The sequence below is a fragment of the Ornithodoros turicata genome, chromosome 3, assembly GCF_037126465.1.
Source record: "Ornithodoros turicata isolate Travis chromosome 3, ASM3712646v1, whole genome shotgun sequence".
Classification (NCBI taxonomy): domain Eukaryota; kingdom Metazoa; phylum Arthropoda; class Arachnida; order Ixodida; family Argasidae; genus Ornithodoros; species Ornithodoros turicata.
Window position 1 is genome coordinate 672,072 of NC_088203.1, and position 14,851 is coordinate 686,922.

Consider the following 14,851-nt stretch of genomic DNA (forward strand, 5'->3'; position numbering starts at 1 on the left):
GTGGGCATCAGAGGAAACGAGGACGCAGGACGAACAGCCGCAGGCACCCGTAAGTACACCAGGCAACCCCATCACATCATCTTTTCTCGGGGGGATCGCCCTTACCTCGTCTCAAGCCTCACTGGCCCAAAGATGCACTCTCAATGGTAACGTGACATATATATCACCACCCACTCTTCGCTTTACTCCGTTGACCCCACATTGTCCCTTACTCTGCCCCGCCAAATGCGTTTCCTTCACAGTCTTCCACCGCGTGGAACTTAATGTGGCTTTTACACCGGCTTTCAAACACCTCCTCGATGTCATCGCGTCCAGCCTCTGTTCCACGTGTGGTGTGCGCAGTGACCTCCATCACGGTCTGCGGACAGTACGATCGCGAACGCACCCTCATGGAAACTGCTCTGCAACGCGTCGATCAACGCCAGTTCGACTTAGCCAAAATTCTGGGGACATGGTCGGGCACCTCACATCTGATGCAAGGCCTAGCTACGAGCTGTTGCTAAGTTCCTCTCCAGCACTGGACTAATGGATGAACCCTAATAGGACACCTTTCTATCATCATCACTTTCTCATCCCTTCCTATGAAGAAAACTATGACCGAAGGTCGCGTTCCATTCAGAGACCATCGTAATCCCCTCAATACCGTGGCTTTCGGGCGCGACCTTGTTCAACACTATAGCTTTGAACGTAGTTCCACTCTCAACGACCTAATTTGATCTTTTATGTTATTTATAACCATATTCCTACCCAGTGGCGTAGCCAGACCTCCAAGGTAGGGGGGGGGGGGGCTCGCTCATACTTTGAAAACCATTCAGGAGTGCTTCTTAGATAGACGCCATGAACTGCAAGAACTTTCGCGATCGTCACACTGGTCGCCCCCCCCCCCCCCCCCCACACACACATATATTATGTTCTCGGATTTGCACGATTTGTGTGGGCCTGTCCGTGGCAGGTAGGGGGGGCTCGAGCCACCCCTAGCCCCCCCGTGGCTACGCCACTGTTCCTACCACAAGCTCCCAAGCGCGCCTTGGTTTTTGGCCCGGAGCCGACATTCGATCCCGCCCTAGGGCCGTTCTACACTACGTTGGGAATTAATGGCATTACTCGAGAACTGATTGGTTCAGGAATATTGTGGTTTCATAGGAGTGATGCTAATAGACGGCCGTTCTTTGCTTTGGGGTATTGTGTGCGTGTGTCTGAATCAAAGTCACGTGTCAAGATGTCATTTTATGTTCTGTAGAACTGTTCTAAAACCTTTTCGAATCAAACCTGCGAAATGTTCATTAGCTGTAGCCAACTGTCGTGCTTGCATAGCAAAGTCGTCATTTGGATAGTAGATGCAAAAGTTTTTCAAGCGTGCAGTTCAGTCGACGGTATTCACGTTGAAGTTGCATACCGCCCATCCTGAGAACGCACGCCGTGCATCCTCGCTCCCAGACTGGGATTTTTCTTTCTGGATGTATGATACCTTTCGAAGCACTCTATCACTCTCTGGCACATGCTCTGGCACATACGGAGAAAAGAAACGGACACCGTTATGAGGCCCACCAATATTTCGGGTATTTCGCAAAAAAAAAAAAAAGTCATTTTTGAAAAGCGCGGCTGTAGTGGCTGTGGGGGCTGTGGTGATCACGCAGCTGCCGCCGACACCAGCGTTACGCCGGCTTGCGCCGACTCACGCCGCTACCGCCGACCGGGCCCAACTCCGCCGCCGAAAAAAAAAAAAAAAAACAGCATCGGCTGTGGACGTGGCTGTACGCTGCACCAAGCAGCGTCTTTTGAACGTCCACGTGGTCGCGTCGCACTCCCTCTCTTTGCCGTCCCTCTTCCTCTGAAACATGGCTGTACGCTGTCTGTGTTTCGTGGCTGTGTCCGCTCTTTTTGGAGCTCTTTGCTCTGGTAATGCTATTTTCACTCACCATTCAGATTGTCAAGGGCCTTGTTGTGGTGAAATAGTTTCTACAGGTGTGAGGAGAGGTAACGGAGTTTAACTTCCAGGCGAGGTGTGCCAAAAGCCTCAGGTGACGCACCAAGTTTACACCACCACCGATGGGCTCATCGTTTCCAACACCGCTTTCATCGCAGAATTCACTGTCAGCTGCGGAAATGGGGCAAAGGTAATTTCTGCTTTGCATTTGGCTAATTACTCGCGAATATCGTTCATTTCAATATTTCTACCTCATAGCAGACAGAGGAAAGCAATGCAACATTTTAAGAGCGTGCATGGATTCCCAGGGGACTTTTCCTAATATTACTCGGATATACAACCGTCGAAAATGGTTAAAAATTGGGCTGTTCGGTATTTCATACTTTAAAAGCGATTCAGAGCTGAAAGCACTAGGCAGGCTTGAGGGTGTATAAGGGTAACCTCGCAAAAGAGGGCATTGCTGGCTCAGGTTATTGAAGAAGCAGGTCCGTCAATAATAATCTTGTTTGTCAGTCTGGGCTGTGTCGTCCTTTTGTTTGTTTCAGGGTGTTTCCCTCTTTGCCGACGTGAAAGGTGACGTTGTTCCAGCTGTGAAGAGTCCGGAAGGCAACAACTACCAGGTCAGTTGGACAGAGGAACTGAACAAGGCATCCAGCGGGGAATACTTGGTCAGGGTGTACGACGAAGAGGGTTATGCTGCCCTCAGGAAAGTAAGTCCCTTCATGAGACTTCCCCGTTATATATATTGACCCATAACGGAATGTCACTTCAGGCCCAACGAATGGGGGAGGATACCAAGAGTGTGACGCCTTTTTTCACTCTCAACATCAACCATGCGGTAAGAAAGTGATTTGTTTTGCTAGGGAGTGGGTTGTTTATGGGATGACCGATCACGGGGATAAGTGGTGTTCCGAAATATTCTCTTTGTAGAAGTATAGAGTCGTGTGGGACTGTGTATTTGGGTGGCAGTGACTGAAATAGTAGTTGGGTCAAAGCTCAAGAAAGGAGTACTTGCTTTGGGGTATTTGTCACTGGTACATCACTATGGTGGAAACAATGTGTCTGACACATTCGAGCAGGATACATCTGGAAGTTACTCCTGCAATAGCTATGCACGAAGAAATACGTTGGCACAGCCGTAGGAGAATGTGTGTCCAGCCTTTTGGACATTGGAAAAGCTGTCTCTGTGCATTTCTGGTGCACTGGTGTTTGGGTAATTTGCCAAAAAGAAATACAAATCGAGTCTGGTTTTATCCAAAAAGGTTGAACCCTCGTTACGTTCATTGTTAATTTAGTCTCGTAAATCTTGATGGAGTTGATTTGTTCTGTCTTTGCAGGGCAGCTACCTGGGCCCTTGGGTGCAGAGTGAATTTGTTGCCATGGTTGCAGCCGTCCTTCTCTGGTATTTTGCTTACAGTGCAAAGTGCAAGCTCCAGTCCTAGCCATCAGTGTGATATTAAACGCTCATTTTCCGTAAGAAAGGCCTTTTGGGGTGTCATTACTGGTTATGAATTTCACGCAGTGAGCTACCTCTGTGCAGATAAATAAGTTTCGCACAATGATGCACATGTTGTGCAATCGAGTCACCACTTGCTATCCTCGGGGGGGGGGGGGGGGGTCTCTCTACATGCTTTTAAGGAAATAATGCATAAACTCGCAAAACTTTAGGGGGGTCTTTTGCAGATTTTGGGGGGCAGGGGGGTCTGGATGAATCACTGCACTGTCTGAGTTGTGACTGTGCATCCCCATGTAGTAAATGGAAAAATTTGGAAATAAAAAGCGCAAAATGACCACTTTTTCGCAAAACTGATTTTCGAGAAAATGCGTTGCACTTTTTGTGTAAATATTTGCGTTTGCAGGCACCGAGTAAGCTGCAATCTGTTGCGAGTTCTTGAATTCACAGAACAGTGAATTGCAGTAGCAGATGAATTGTGTCGACGGAGGGAGAGGAGGCAATATAGGTGGTGTTGGTTTTAGTAACTTGGATCATGCTAGGGGCACTGTGGTCACCAGTCATCGGGTTCCGTCGTCTGCTAAACGACGTTAACTTCAATGTGCGGAACAATCAGTGCATGCGCCACCATCGTAGTGCGGACACCGGGTATAGTTCGGAAACCTGCTGCTTGATAGTTTCGAGACTGGGCGACAAAAGTGCTGACTGGCGAATTTCTGGAGCTCTAAGAGCCACATGAACATGCGAGATTCGCTTTGACGAAGCGAACATGACTGCTTGGAATGTGGCACGAAATAATCATCAGAGTTTGCAGAATTCGACTCCTACTGTGGTCAAAGGAAACTATTCCTAGTGGTCAGAAATGCACTTTCCTCAAACAAACTGTCAGTAATAATTGTGTATCACTAGTAGTATAATGGCTGAATAGAGAAACATCTGTTGAGTGATTTATCCAGACCCCCCTTACAACACCTTCCAAAATCTAGAGACTCTCCTAAATACTGTGAGAGTGTGCAATATTTTGTCAAAAGTATACTATAAATACACCCCCTTGCAGAGCGCCCCCAAAAAAGACTAAATTCTGGGTAAACAACTGCATCAGTTACAGTTGCGAGCGAGCCCTCTTTAAAAATGAATCTCAAGTTGTTCCTGTAAAAAGTTTAATAAATCTGCTATAAATAAGAAGGTTGTATAACACAATTCAGGGAAAATCGATACGTACAATCATCCAAGAAAATCAATACTGCTTCAGGAAATCATACACTCGAGGAATATTTCTTTGGAACGTCCTCGCGCCTGGAAGAAATATGCAGTCGAAAAAGCGTGCGGTTATTCTTGACTGCTGTAAGCTCTCGCGTAACTGAGGAGGACATTTTCCGACATGAACCTCGGAGGGCACATTTTATTTTAATTACTCGGAAAAGCATTAAATATGTACAATATTCTCCACAAGAAATCACTCGAGTGGTATGGTTGAGCACGGACTGAAAAAACAGGTAGGAACAATTGACTCTGTCAAGTGCTCCAAATTTTATCCCATCTCCAACGCAGTGACAGTAACCCTTTCAACATGTCTATGCGATTAATGCCAAAGAAAAACACGTTCCAGAGGCTCAGCCCTGTAGTTTTGTATGAAGAAGGGTAACGACAAGCAGCTATCTTCTCATGTGTTGCGGATTTTACCGGGGACGTAATTCTTGTCGATGACGGGGTCTTGGAGGAACATGTGGAGGCATCGCTCGTTCTGAGCTAGAGGGTGTCCGGCAACCCTGGTGGAAGACATGTGGCTCAAAGTGAGTTCCAAACTGTTCCAAATAACTCACTTGTTGATAAATTGTTCCAATCCTTTTTTGCGATCTTCGATGAAGTCTTCGTCAAAAATGCCTTCGTCACTTCGAAAAGGAAGTTGCCGTTTCCAGGCTTTCCCAGGAAGTGGTGGAACCACAATCTGTTAACATTGTGAGCCACTAAATGACAAGTACATTCCATTGTCCATAAAGCATACCTTGCTGTCTCGTTCCAATTCACTCCTCAGCCATTCAAAATCGCTGTATCGACGTCTCACAGTTGATTCCTTATTTTTAAACACCGGCAAGTTTGTCTGAAACGTGAATGAGTAGCAAAACTTGAATGTATGGAGTAGAAGCTCTGCTGGTCCTCTGATAAAGCGTGATAGGTCGTAGTCAGTAGAGGACATTTATGAGTGCCTTCCATACCAGTAAACAGAGTCGTTATATTAAGCCTAACATAATTATGACTGCTTACAGGAGAGTGGGGCGTTTTTGGCAAAAAGGACACTAACCCGCATCCGTACTTCGTAGTCCGTGTACCTTTTCCTGGCAACTCCGTGGGTCATGGGGTTACCAACGTCAATCTCTAGATAGTTCGCTGGCGGGGCATAAGCATCGTCCAAGGTTTGTTTCTTGGTTTGTAGTCTTTTCGTAGCATCCTGCGGAGGAGCCTCGGTTGCCATGTTTTCAGGGGTGTATGTGCTCGCAAACAGTGTGCACATTCCGCGTCAGGTGTCGCTATTTTATACTCATTTTCCGTCATTATTCTGTTATTTAGTTCTCGAATTCGCACTGCAATACATTTCTATGGATTTCGGAGTATATTTTGCAAAAAAATTCAGAAAAGAAACAAGTGATGGTCTTGTTTGCTGTGCCCCTTGTTACGTAACGGGTGGTCACGGCCAACGCCAACCACGCCAACGTTGGTCATGGCAGGTGCACGGCACGGGGGTACCGGGGTACCGGTGTACGTGATGACGTGATGATCTGTTTGGCAACGCGGCAATTTCGTCGGTTTTCCCGCGCACACTTATGCGTGAAATAGTTACCAAGTCAAAGTCAACGGTGATAGCGAAGCACTGTGGTCGTTCTCTAAATGCATTCTGTAGCTGCTAGCGCTTTATTAATTTGCTTATGCGGTACCATGCCAAGGTCTAGCTGTTTGTCCGATGCTCCTCTACTTCTAGTGGTGTCTCTCGACGGATTTTGGTATAAATACTTAACAATGTACAATGTGCCGAATCTGAACGCATTAGCGAGTCAAGGTGTCCGTGCGCAGTTCATGAAAAATGTGTTCGTCACAAAAACTTACCCCAATCATTTTTCCATCGTCACTGGCTATTACGAAGAAAGTCACGGCATTGTGGGTAACGCCATGTATGAGCCAAAGTTGAATGAAACCTTTAATATCGCCAACGCAGAAACGAAGTGGTGGGACAATGGTCAGGTGGTGCCTATTTGGGTAAGTCCATTGCCACTGTCATTTGTGTCAGTCGAGCAACCTTGAAATCGTATCATTTGGGAAACGATTCTCTCCCCTTTAAAATGGCACTATTTGGCCTTAGTAATTCTTGCGCACCAAACACCCCACTTTAAAGTAAACAAAGTCAGGTCTCCAAGAACCCCTACCGAAATATTGTACTGGCTACGCTACTGTCACAGAGTACGAAAGGGATATAATTGTTGATGGTTTCTCCTTCGTAGTCTGCAAATGAGATGCACAACAGTTCACGACATAGCGGAGCCGTCATGTGGCCGGGATCAGATGTCAAGATCCACGGTGACACCAGCGACCACCTCGTATCGTACGACCCGAACGTGAGTTTCGTGTCGAGGGTGGACACCGTCATCTCCTGGTTTCTGCATCCACACAGTCCTGCCAACTGCATATTCTTGTATTACGAAGAACCCGACGCAACTGGGCACAACTTCGGACCTTTCTCTCCAGAAGTGCAAAAGATGGTAGAATCTGTGGATACCCTCATCGGACACATGGTGGAAAAACTGAAAGCGGCGGGAATATTCGACAGGCTTAATCTCGTCATACTCAGCGATCATGGCATGGCGGAAGTCCCGGGTAAGAATGCCATCAACCTGGATGGCATCTTGGATCCGAAAATGTACTTCCAAACAGGGACCAGTCCAGTGTGGAATATCCTACCAGCAAAAGGCAAGTCCGCGCTTTTCGCGTATCATGTTCTCGCGTCACATTTCCTTCGCAGGAAAAGAAGAGTTTGTGTACAACAGACTGAAAGCAGCAGCAAACGGATCTCACTTTAGCGTCTATCGGGCAAAGGATGTGCCCACTCGGTATCACTACTCTCGCAATTCGAGGATACTTTCTGTCGTCGTTGTGGCGGATGAAGGTTGGGAGCTGACTACAACGTCCACGGCTTACATGAGCGAAAACCACACTTGTGAGTTGATTGAGAAGAGCGATACGTTTCCAAAATTTACAAATAGTTTTGTCGCAGATGGGAATCACGGTTACGACAACGAGCTGGACTCGATGCATCCCCTTTTCATCGCTCATGGTCCGGATTTTAAGGCTGGCTACGTCTCCGAACCATTTAATAATGTCGACCTCTACCCATTAATGTGTTACCTACTGGAGATACCTGTGCTGCCCTCCAATGGATCCCTCGATCGAGTAATCTTCCTTTTAAGAAGAGGAGCACCCGCGGAACATGATGATGTCAACTTGTGGCTCGTGTGTGTAACAGCGACGCTTGTTCTAATAAGCGTATCTCTGCTGGTGGCCATAATTTGTGTCTCGCGTAGGGCCAAGCGCCTTCGTAGGTCCATGCTAGAAGGAACCTTCACGTTGGCCGCTCGGGGAGATACGCTGCGGAGAGGCTCTACCGACGAAGATAGATGTCTTCTAGTGGATGAGAGTGCGAGTTGACCACTTTACAGTGGGGGATGGCAACGTTGAAGAGCTGCAAAAAGTTTCATAACAGGAACTACGCAGAAGGCTGCGTGGAAGAAACCAATTCCAAGCGCAGCAAAATTCTCTCCAAGAATTTTGCGCTACTGTGGTGTTGCTCGCTAGTGTGTCTTTCTTATCCAGATTTTGTCCTTTTCACGCCATGTCTCTTCCAGCCACAGTATACAGGGACATGTTTCTACATTTGTGGACTGCGAGCAATGTTGAACGCTACAAAATGTTACTTCCTAAGAAATCAGCGACAATATTTAGAACCGACACGCCACCAGATAGTATTACGATTTGGCACAAAGATCGTGACTGCCACCATTTTGAGTGAAATCCTCCTAGTCAAGTCTTTATACCTATTTTTATGTTGAGGCAGAATTTAGAGAATAAACCTTTTAATCGCCCCTCCGTGCCCTTTATTATTTGCATCGATGCAAAACTTTTGCTCTCAATGGGAGTGGATACAAATTGAGAGGTAAGCAAAGTCTGAGCTACCAATTGAAGACTTATGCAACCAGGCTGCAATGAACAGAGTTGCCCAGAGTGCTATTTATTCCGCATTCAGAGTCAAATCTTGACGATATTTGTATAGACACATTTCAACTATTCACATAGACAATGCAATCACCCAATTTATTTTGTTTATTAATCGCTCGCCTATACTTGGTTTGCCCGCTAAGGATGGCTACGATGTTTCTGCTCAGTTGAGGTTGATTGGTTTGTTGACCCTGAGGTGTTTGTGCTGCGTGAAGGGTGTCGTGCCTCGGATGTCTTCTTCCAATGGATGTGAGTAGACGTCACCAAAAAGCTCTTCCAGGGGAATCTCCTTTTCTGACTTTGCAATCTCTGCAGCTTGGTCCACATCTTTCTTCACTTCTTGCTCCAGTTTCTGACATTCATTTTATAACCAAGGTAAAAAAAAATGGCTTCCAATTGTGTGCATCACACGCATCGTACGTTAGACCAGTTGCCAATGGCCAATTTTGACAATTTCTCGATATTAGAAATGCTCACCTTTATCTCGTCGGCAGTGACAAGCTCCGCTGTGATGATCTTGTCCTTGAAATGTGTGATTGGATCCCGCGTGTGTCGTACTTCCTGCACTTCTTCCCTCGTCCGGTAACTGAGAGGGTGGAACTCAATGATGCATTTCCTAAACAAGTTCCAAAAGTTACCTGGTGCCTGGATCACTCATGCTGTGGCCGTAATATCTGTATGTTGCCACTTCCAAGACAACGGGCCCTTTGCCTTGTCTACACATGTCCACGCAGAAGTGGGATGCTTCCCTCACTGCCAGGACATCCATGCCATCCGCCTGTGGAGTAATTCTTCTTTAACGCGTACAAAAGTACAATATCTAAGGCCCCAGGTTTTTCCGCAGTTCCGCTGGAATCCTTCTTCTGGCACTCTGGATTCTGGCAGAATCACTTATTTTTTAAGGGTTATGCGGATACTCCAATTCGAATCAAATATCGATCGCTCTAAGTATTCGGTTCGCAAATCGAATAGCCAATATTCGGATTTCTGAATATTCGACTACTATGGACGACACCTCCCGAAAGTGGGCTTCACTGACGCTTCCCTGCATAAGGTGAAGCCTGCTTTACAAAATTGTCCATGCTGCAGAACCAAGAGAGACAAATTGTAGCTTAGCTTAAAATAACGTTACCCAAAATTTACTGCGCATATTTTGCCGTGCGGTGGCTGTGGGTGACATTAATATGTCTGGGAGGTTGCCTTTAAAAAGCTGACTCTCAAATAATGCCTACAGCCCACAAACAAAAAAGGGTGTCTAGAGATGTAACTTCCCCAGGGTATGTATTCTAAACTCCTTCCTATAAAGTTCCTATAAACTCTGTAGATGCTGAAAGAGCTTTCAGCAAGTATAAAATGACTGCAGGCGACAGACCACATCAGAGGAAAACACAAGATATCAAGATACAATGCTGAGCCGTAACTGTGCTTCGAGTCTAATTTTATCAAATATTTTTTGTTCCCACATTATCCAAGAAAGAACTCTTTCCCGGCAGATGTCGACTCCTTGCTGCAGAAAGTAGAGGAATTTATGCGTCAGTGGTGCAGAATTTTGAATTTGCTGCAACAGAAAACCAGGGGCCTTAACAATATCTGAGAATTGCGTACAAAAATGATGCACAAAAATCATTCCAAACTGCGCAATGATTTTTGGGACGTGTAGGAGGAGCTAAGGTCACTAACTCTAGTAGGAGCCACAGAATCGAATTTTTGAACTGATGGGGAAAATGTACTCTTTCCGTTATACCAGAGGAGGATTGAGAGGGGGAGTTGATTTTTCCTAAAAAACCTATTATGTGCAACTGTTCCAGCTGAGAGGAGTGTAATTGCCCATTGACATTGTTCTTATTTAGGAATGTACTCCATATCGCTAGCTCCACAGTGCCTTGAAAACAAAGCGGGCTCTTGTTCAAAAAAAGGAACATTTCGCTGGATAGCAAGCAAATTTGAAAGCAGGTTACCCAAATGCCCGGAATGTAGTCTCCACGAGAGTAGTAATCCGTGCAGGCAGCTCCCCTGGCCGCGCTGGTGCCCATGGCAAAACCATTGTTCTCACAGACGTACACACAAGGAAGGTTCCACAGCTTGGCCATATTGTACGCCTCAAATACTTGGCCCTGATTGGCTGCTCCATCCCCGTACAGGGTGAGGCACACGTTGTCTGTACCATTGTACTTGTGCGCAAATGCGATGCCAGTTCCAAGCGGCACCTGTTATTTTCATTTTAAAAAGTCGTTAACTGCGGTTCAGCCAAAAATCCGATGCATGTTGGTGAATACGCGTAATACACGTAGGTTCCCTCTGTGTAAGCTGAATCCAAGGAAGGTTCTACAAATATCGAAAAGTCTTTTGAAACAGAATATGATGCCCTTGTTTAACGAAAAACAAATTAAATAGTGTTTCGGGGGAAAATATACCCATATAGCCCTTCTTGAACGTAATTTGTTTAACGCGTTGTCCGTCGACTACAAGAAATGCGTAAATTCTCGAGTCCGAATTATTTCCATAAAACTAAGCAACAATCAAAAGCAAAACCAGGTTAGTCTTAAACTTGTAACGTAACAGTTCCTGCCTCAACTCTGTCAGTCCAGAGCAATGTAAACAAACAAACAAGAAAACACCCGTCAGCCAATGAGGCGGACTCCGGAGGTTTTTTTGAAAATGAAATTAGAAAATGAGATTCGGTTGGCACATCCCTAGTCTCAAATAAGGAAACAAAACATCACCGTAGTGACGCTTTCTGAGTCACTTTGTCAAACTTTTCTTGCTCTCACGTATACAGAGCCCACCTGAGCTCCTACGATGCCGTTTCCACCGTAGAACCCTTCATGATAGACGTGCATGGAGCCTCCTTTCCCACGGGCACAGCCTTCTCTGCGACCTTCGTGCGAGAAACGGTAAAAGGCCGTTGGAAAACGAGAAAAGAAAAGGTTCACCTGTAAGTTCGGAGAGCACTCCTTTAACGCTGACTCCGCGGAGATAAGCCCAACCATGGGCTCGATAGGCAGTGATGACGCTGTCGCCTTTCTTCAAGGTTGCCTCCATACCAACTGCACAGGCTTCCTAAACGGAGATGTGTACAACAACTGCCATTTTAACGGAAAGAGGGTAATGTTGTTTCATTCCAACCAAGAGCTGATAACGTGATTAAAGCGGACTGTAAAACAACTATTCCCAGAGAAATCAACAGCGTACCTGGCCGGAATAAAGATGGCAGAAACCACGGATAAGCTTCGACTTGTACATGGCGTTGGCCATAGTTTCCATACGACGTATGACAAACATTTGGTGGTACAGCTTCAAAGCATCTTCACGAGTACAGGTTACGTCCGTGGATGGACCGGAATCCAGCCTGTGCAGCTTATATGGCTACAAAGACATACGAGAAATACGCTGGGAACTTAATTACCTTAAACGACACAAAGTCATACCTTCGTCTGAAATGTAGCCTGAGATGCATTTCGGCTTGCCACTAGAGTAACGCCGCAGCTCTGAAAAAACAAGAGCGTTTCGAGCTATGTCACAAAAAAACCTGTCAACCCGTAGGAGGAATCTTGGTTCAATGAACGCAACTTTCAGTCTATTCGAGTTTAAAGTTTACGCAGGAGCTGGGAAATGGCTCTATCCAAAAGCTCTCTGCGGAGCCAAACTCGAAAACGAGGCAAAGCGAAGGACAAACCCACCTTTCGCCCTAAAGCTGCACGGCAAACGACTTTTGTAATCGAAGAATTCATTCTTGCAGTGGCTCGTAATGTCTCGAAGGTTCAATGTGTTACATTCTTCATAACCAAAAAACGTCCCCAAGAACACATACACTACGAAGGGCAAACAGAAGCCTGCAGATTCGGCAGAGAAGTTGTAAGGCACCTTGCGCCACCTGCTAGACACTATCGTCTATCGTCAGGAAAATGGCGTCTGCACTTTACCGTGCCCTTGTAAATACTGGAGAAAAATTTGTTCCTGCGAAATTACGGCCGCTATGGGAGCACCCAGCAGGTACATGACTGAAAAACGTTGGATATATTCATGTGAGACACATCTCTCTTTTTTGTGCAGGCCCCAAGACCATCTTTTTCTGGGCGCCCGCCTTTAAATGGGTAAATATTAACTCGGTACTTTAAAAGTGGGCACTGTTGGTATAAAATCCGTACTCTTAACGAGACCATTTTGTGATCGTTCTCTGAGGCGACGCCTGGTAAAATGTTTTCTTTGGTAACTGCGCAGGCCCTGGTGATAGCCGGTATAGGTGATTTGGCACGGCCAGCTGAGAAACTAAGCGCATCCCAATCTACAGCTCTTGCAGCCACTGGTTAGCACCTGCTCTGCTTATTAATGATCGGAGCAAAAAATATTCACTCATTGTCATAGGTGTCATCTGGTCTCGGTACTCCATGGTGATCATCCCAAAAAATTACAACCTGTTCAGCGTCAACGTGTTCGTAGGTGCTACTGGGATATACCAGTTACTCAGGATATACTGGTATGTCGTCAGAGAAACGTTCATGAGCTACAATTTATGTGGGCTGCTTGTGTTTACAAACATTTTATTTGGCACAGTGACAAAACGTGAAGGACGGTAAAAATGTGGTTGTAACCATGGGCATACGAGAGCTTCAAGGTCACTAGTGACATCTCTTTATTAATCATGATTTTTCTAAGACGTACAGCAATGTGGACCCCTGAACACCCTTACAGTCTGCAGTGTCCCTCTCCAGGAAAAGATGTGAGGGGGTTGTATGTTTTGCTTACCCCTTTAGAAAAAATCCTGGGAACGCCCATGATTAGAACTACGAACTACCAGTTCTACTACTGTGTAACTACTATTCTTCACCATTGGAAACTAAGTGTACCTAATATGAATATATGTTACTCTTTTTTCAGGCATAGACAGTCACTCAAAGATGCCAACAGCGGTTAACTGTCCTTGCAATCCTAGATTGAATCCCTATGTAGGAAGAATACTGCCCCAATTTCTGTTATAATGCCCAATAGAAAAGGCTGCGACACGTCTTTCTACGCAATTTAAAAAAAATAATCATTTTGAGTACAGAAAATAGTTATCTACGTCTTTGGTATCGTATGACAGTCAGATGCTACAAGAAAATATCTTTGGATGTGTGAAGTAAATAAAATAAGCAATCTTTGGAATAAACTGTGCATGTGTTCTTGTATGGATCTATCTAGTAGTTTGTGAAACACTTGAACTCATTTCCGAGGTTACGTGTGTGTGTTGGACTGAACTTTGCCATTTTTAGCCCCAGGAACTTTTGGACATCGGACTCCATCACGGCACCTGCGTAGACAAAGCGTATCCGATAAAACTGCTCAGTTATAAAAAAAAAAAGGAGAAACCTGAGCATGGGAAAGAGGAAAACCAACCTGTACAAAGTATGATATACTTGGGTGCAATGATCTTGATCGTTTCCGACACTTTCTCTATACACTCAGTTGACAGAAACGGAGGGTCGGCGACGACAACCTCGGATGTTAAACCCACAGGGATGTACGTAGGATGGTTGTAATCATAGAACACGAAATCGTCACCGAAGACTGCGAATCTTTTGTCGTATTCAAGCAACTTAGTTTCCAGTGGACACTCGAGCTCTTTCAGTTTTCTGTACAGTGTTGGGCAAGATATGCAGACGATTCTGTAAAAACAATCATGTCACGCAGCATGTATACCACATACGTAGATGAACGAACCGGTCATTTTGTCCACAAAGCCTTATCACTTGGTTTGCAAGTGCCGTTGCTGTTTCGTCACTGTACCAAAACTGACTCAGTTGCTGCAAATAATAGTTACAAATAAGGTATCATCGTTTGCTTAATTGAACGACGTACCCAATTCTCGTCCAAATTCGTCGGATCTCTCACGGCATTTTCCGCAAGGAATTCTCTGAGAGCTTCAAGTGTATACTCCGACAGTCGAGGCACATCCTCCTCCTCTTCAGTGACCCTGAAACGGCACTAATTAGATTTCACCACACTTGAGTTTTCACCGCATGCGCCCGACCTTACCTGATGGCGGCATCCATTATGGCGTTGTGTTGTTGCCGTTGCCATAACTACACGCTCGTGGTAGTTATTTTGCAGTGTTACAATAATGCGTAATCAGTAAGTTTTCCTACAAAAAAAAAATGAAACACAAAACGCGAACGTAGCCAGAATCAGAGTTAATATTATTATTATTCTGACTTTTGATAACGGTCATC

General features: G+C 45.5%; 6 protein-coding genes across 7 annotated transcripts; 3 read left to right on the forward strand and 3 right to left on the reverse strand.

Annotated features, from left to right (window-relative positions):
* The first annotated feature begins 1,784 nt into the window (after window positions 1-1,784).
* LOC135387787 (translocon-associated protein subunit delta-like) lies at window positions 1,785-3,408 on the forward strand. Its single transcript, XM_064616917.1, has 5 exons — window positions 1,785-1,899; window positions 1,999-2,117; window positions 2,473-2,637; window positions 2,700-2,765; window positions 3,265-3,408. The coding sequence occupies exons 1-5, from the start codon at window positions 1,839-1,841 to the stop codon at window positions 3,367-3,369; spliced, it is 516 nt and encodes a 171-aa protein (XP_064472987.1). The 5' UTR covers window positions 1,785-1,838; the 3' UTR covers window positions 3,370-3,408.
* Window positions 3,409-4,768: 1,360 nt separating this feature from the next.
* LOC135387786 (sorting nexin-3-like) lies at window positions 4,769-5,889 on the reverse strand. Its single transcript, XM_064616916.1, has 4 exons — window positions 5,683-5,889; window positions 5,386-5,481; window positions 5,204-5,328; window positions 4,769-5,149 (listed from the first exon to the last, which is right to left on the reverse strand). Exons 1-4 carry the CDS (start codon window positions 5,851-5,853, stop codon window positions 5,044-5,046), a joined length of 498 nt encoding a protein of 165 aa, XP_064472986.1. The 5' UTR covers window positions 5,854-5,889; the 3' UTR covers window positions 4,769-5,043.
* Window positions 5,890-6,055: 166 nt separating this feature from the next.
* On the forward strand, window positions 6,056-8,509 carry LOC135387784 (bis(5'-adenosyl)-triphosphatase ENPP4-like). Of its 2 annotated transcripts, XM_064616914.1 has the most exons (5): window positions 6,057-6,379; window positions 6,520-6,632; window positions 6,875-7,340; window positions 7,393-7,587; window positions 7,645-8,509. In XM_064616914.1, exons 2-5 carry the CDS (start codon window positions 6,546-6,548, stop codon window positions 8,073-8,075), a joined length of 1,179 nt encoding a protein of 392 aa, XP_064472984.1. In that variant the 5' UTR covers window positions 6,057-6,379; window positions 6,520-6,545; the 3' UTR covers window positions 8,076-8,509. The 2 variants fall into 2 exon arrangements, with proteins under 2 accessions (XP_064472983.1, XP_064472984.1); XM_064616913.1 differs by having other exon boundaries at window positions 6,056-6,632.
* Window positions 8,510-8,729: 220 nt separating this feature from the next.
* Window positions 8,730-12,517, reverse strand: LOC135387785 (pyruvate dehydrogenase E1 component subunit alpha, mitochondrial-like). The gene is made up of 9 exons (XM_064616915.1): window positions 12,323-12,517; window positions 12,071-12,130; window positions 11,835-12,008; window positions 11,576-11,702; window positions 11,429-11,520; window positions 10,601-10,849; window positions 9,281-9,420; window positions 9,120-9,228; window positions 8,730-8,994 (listed from the first exon to the last, which is right to left on the reverse strand). The coding sequence occupies exons 1-9, from the start codon at window positions 12,371-12,373 to the stop codon at window positions 8,806-8,808; spliced, it is 1,191 nt and encodes a 396-aa protein (XP_064472985.1). The 5' UTR covers window positions 12,374-12,517; the 3' UTR covers window positions 8,730-8,805.
* Window positions 12,518-12,520: 3 nt separating this feature from the next.
* LOC135387788 (mitochondrial pyruvate carrier 2-like) lies at window positions 12,521-13,810 on the forward strand. Its single transcript, XM_064616918.1, has 5 exons — window positions 12,521-12,635; window positions 12,696-12,736; window positions 12,864-12,948; window positions 13,008-13,119; window positions 13,521-13,810. The coding sequence occupies exons 1-5, from the start codon at window positions 12,548-12,550 to the stop codon at window positions 13,555-13,557; spliced, it is 363 nt and encodes a 120-aa protein (XP_064472988.1). The 5' UTR covers window positions 12,521-12,547; the 3' UTR covers window positions 13,558-13,810.
* LOC135387708 (EEF1A lysine methyltransferase 1-like) lies at window positions 13,247-14,702 on the reverse strand. The gene is made up of 5 exons (XM_064616806.1): window positions 14,658-14,702; window positions 14,481-14,606; window positions 14,343-14,425; window positions 14,019-14,287; window positions 13,247-13,932 (listed from the first exon to the last, which is right to left on the reverse strand). The coding sequence occupies exons 1-5, from the start codon at window positions 14,700-14,702 to the stop codon at window positions 13,820-13,822; spliced, it is 636 nt and encodes a 211-aa protein (XP_064472876.1). The 3' UTR covers window positions 13,247-13,819.
* Between the last annotated feature and the right edge of the window lie 149 nt (window positions 14,703-14,851).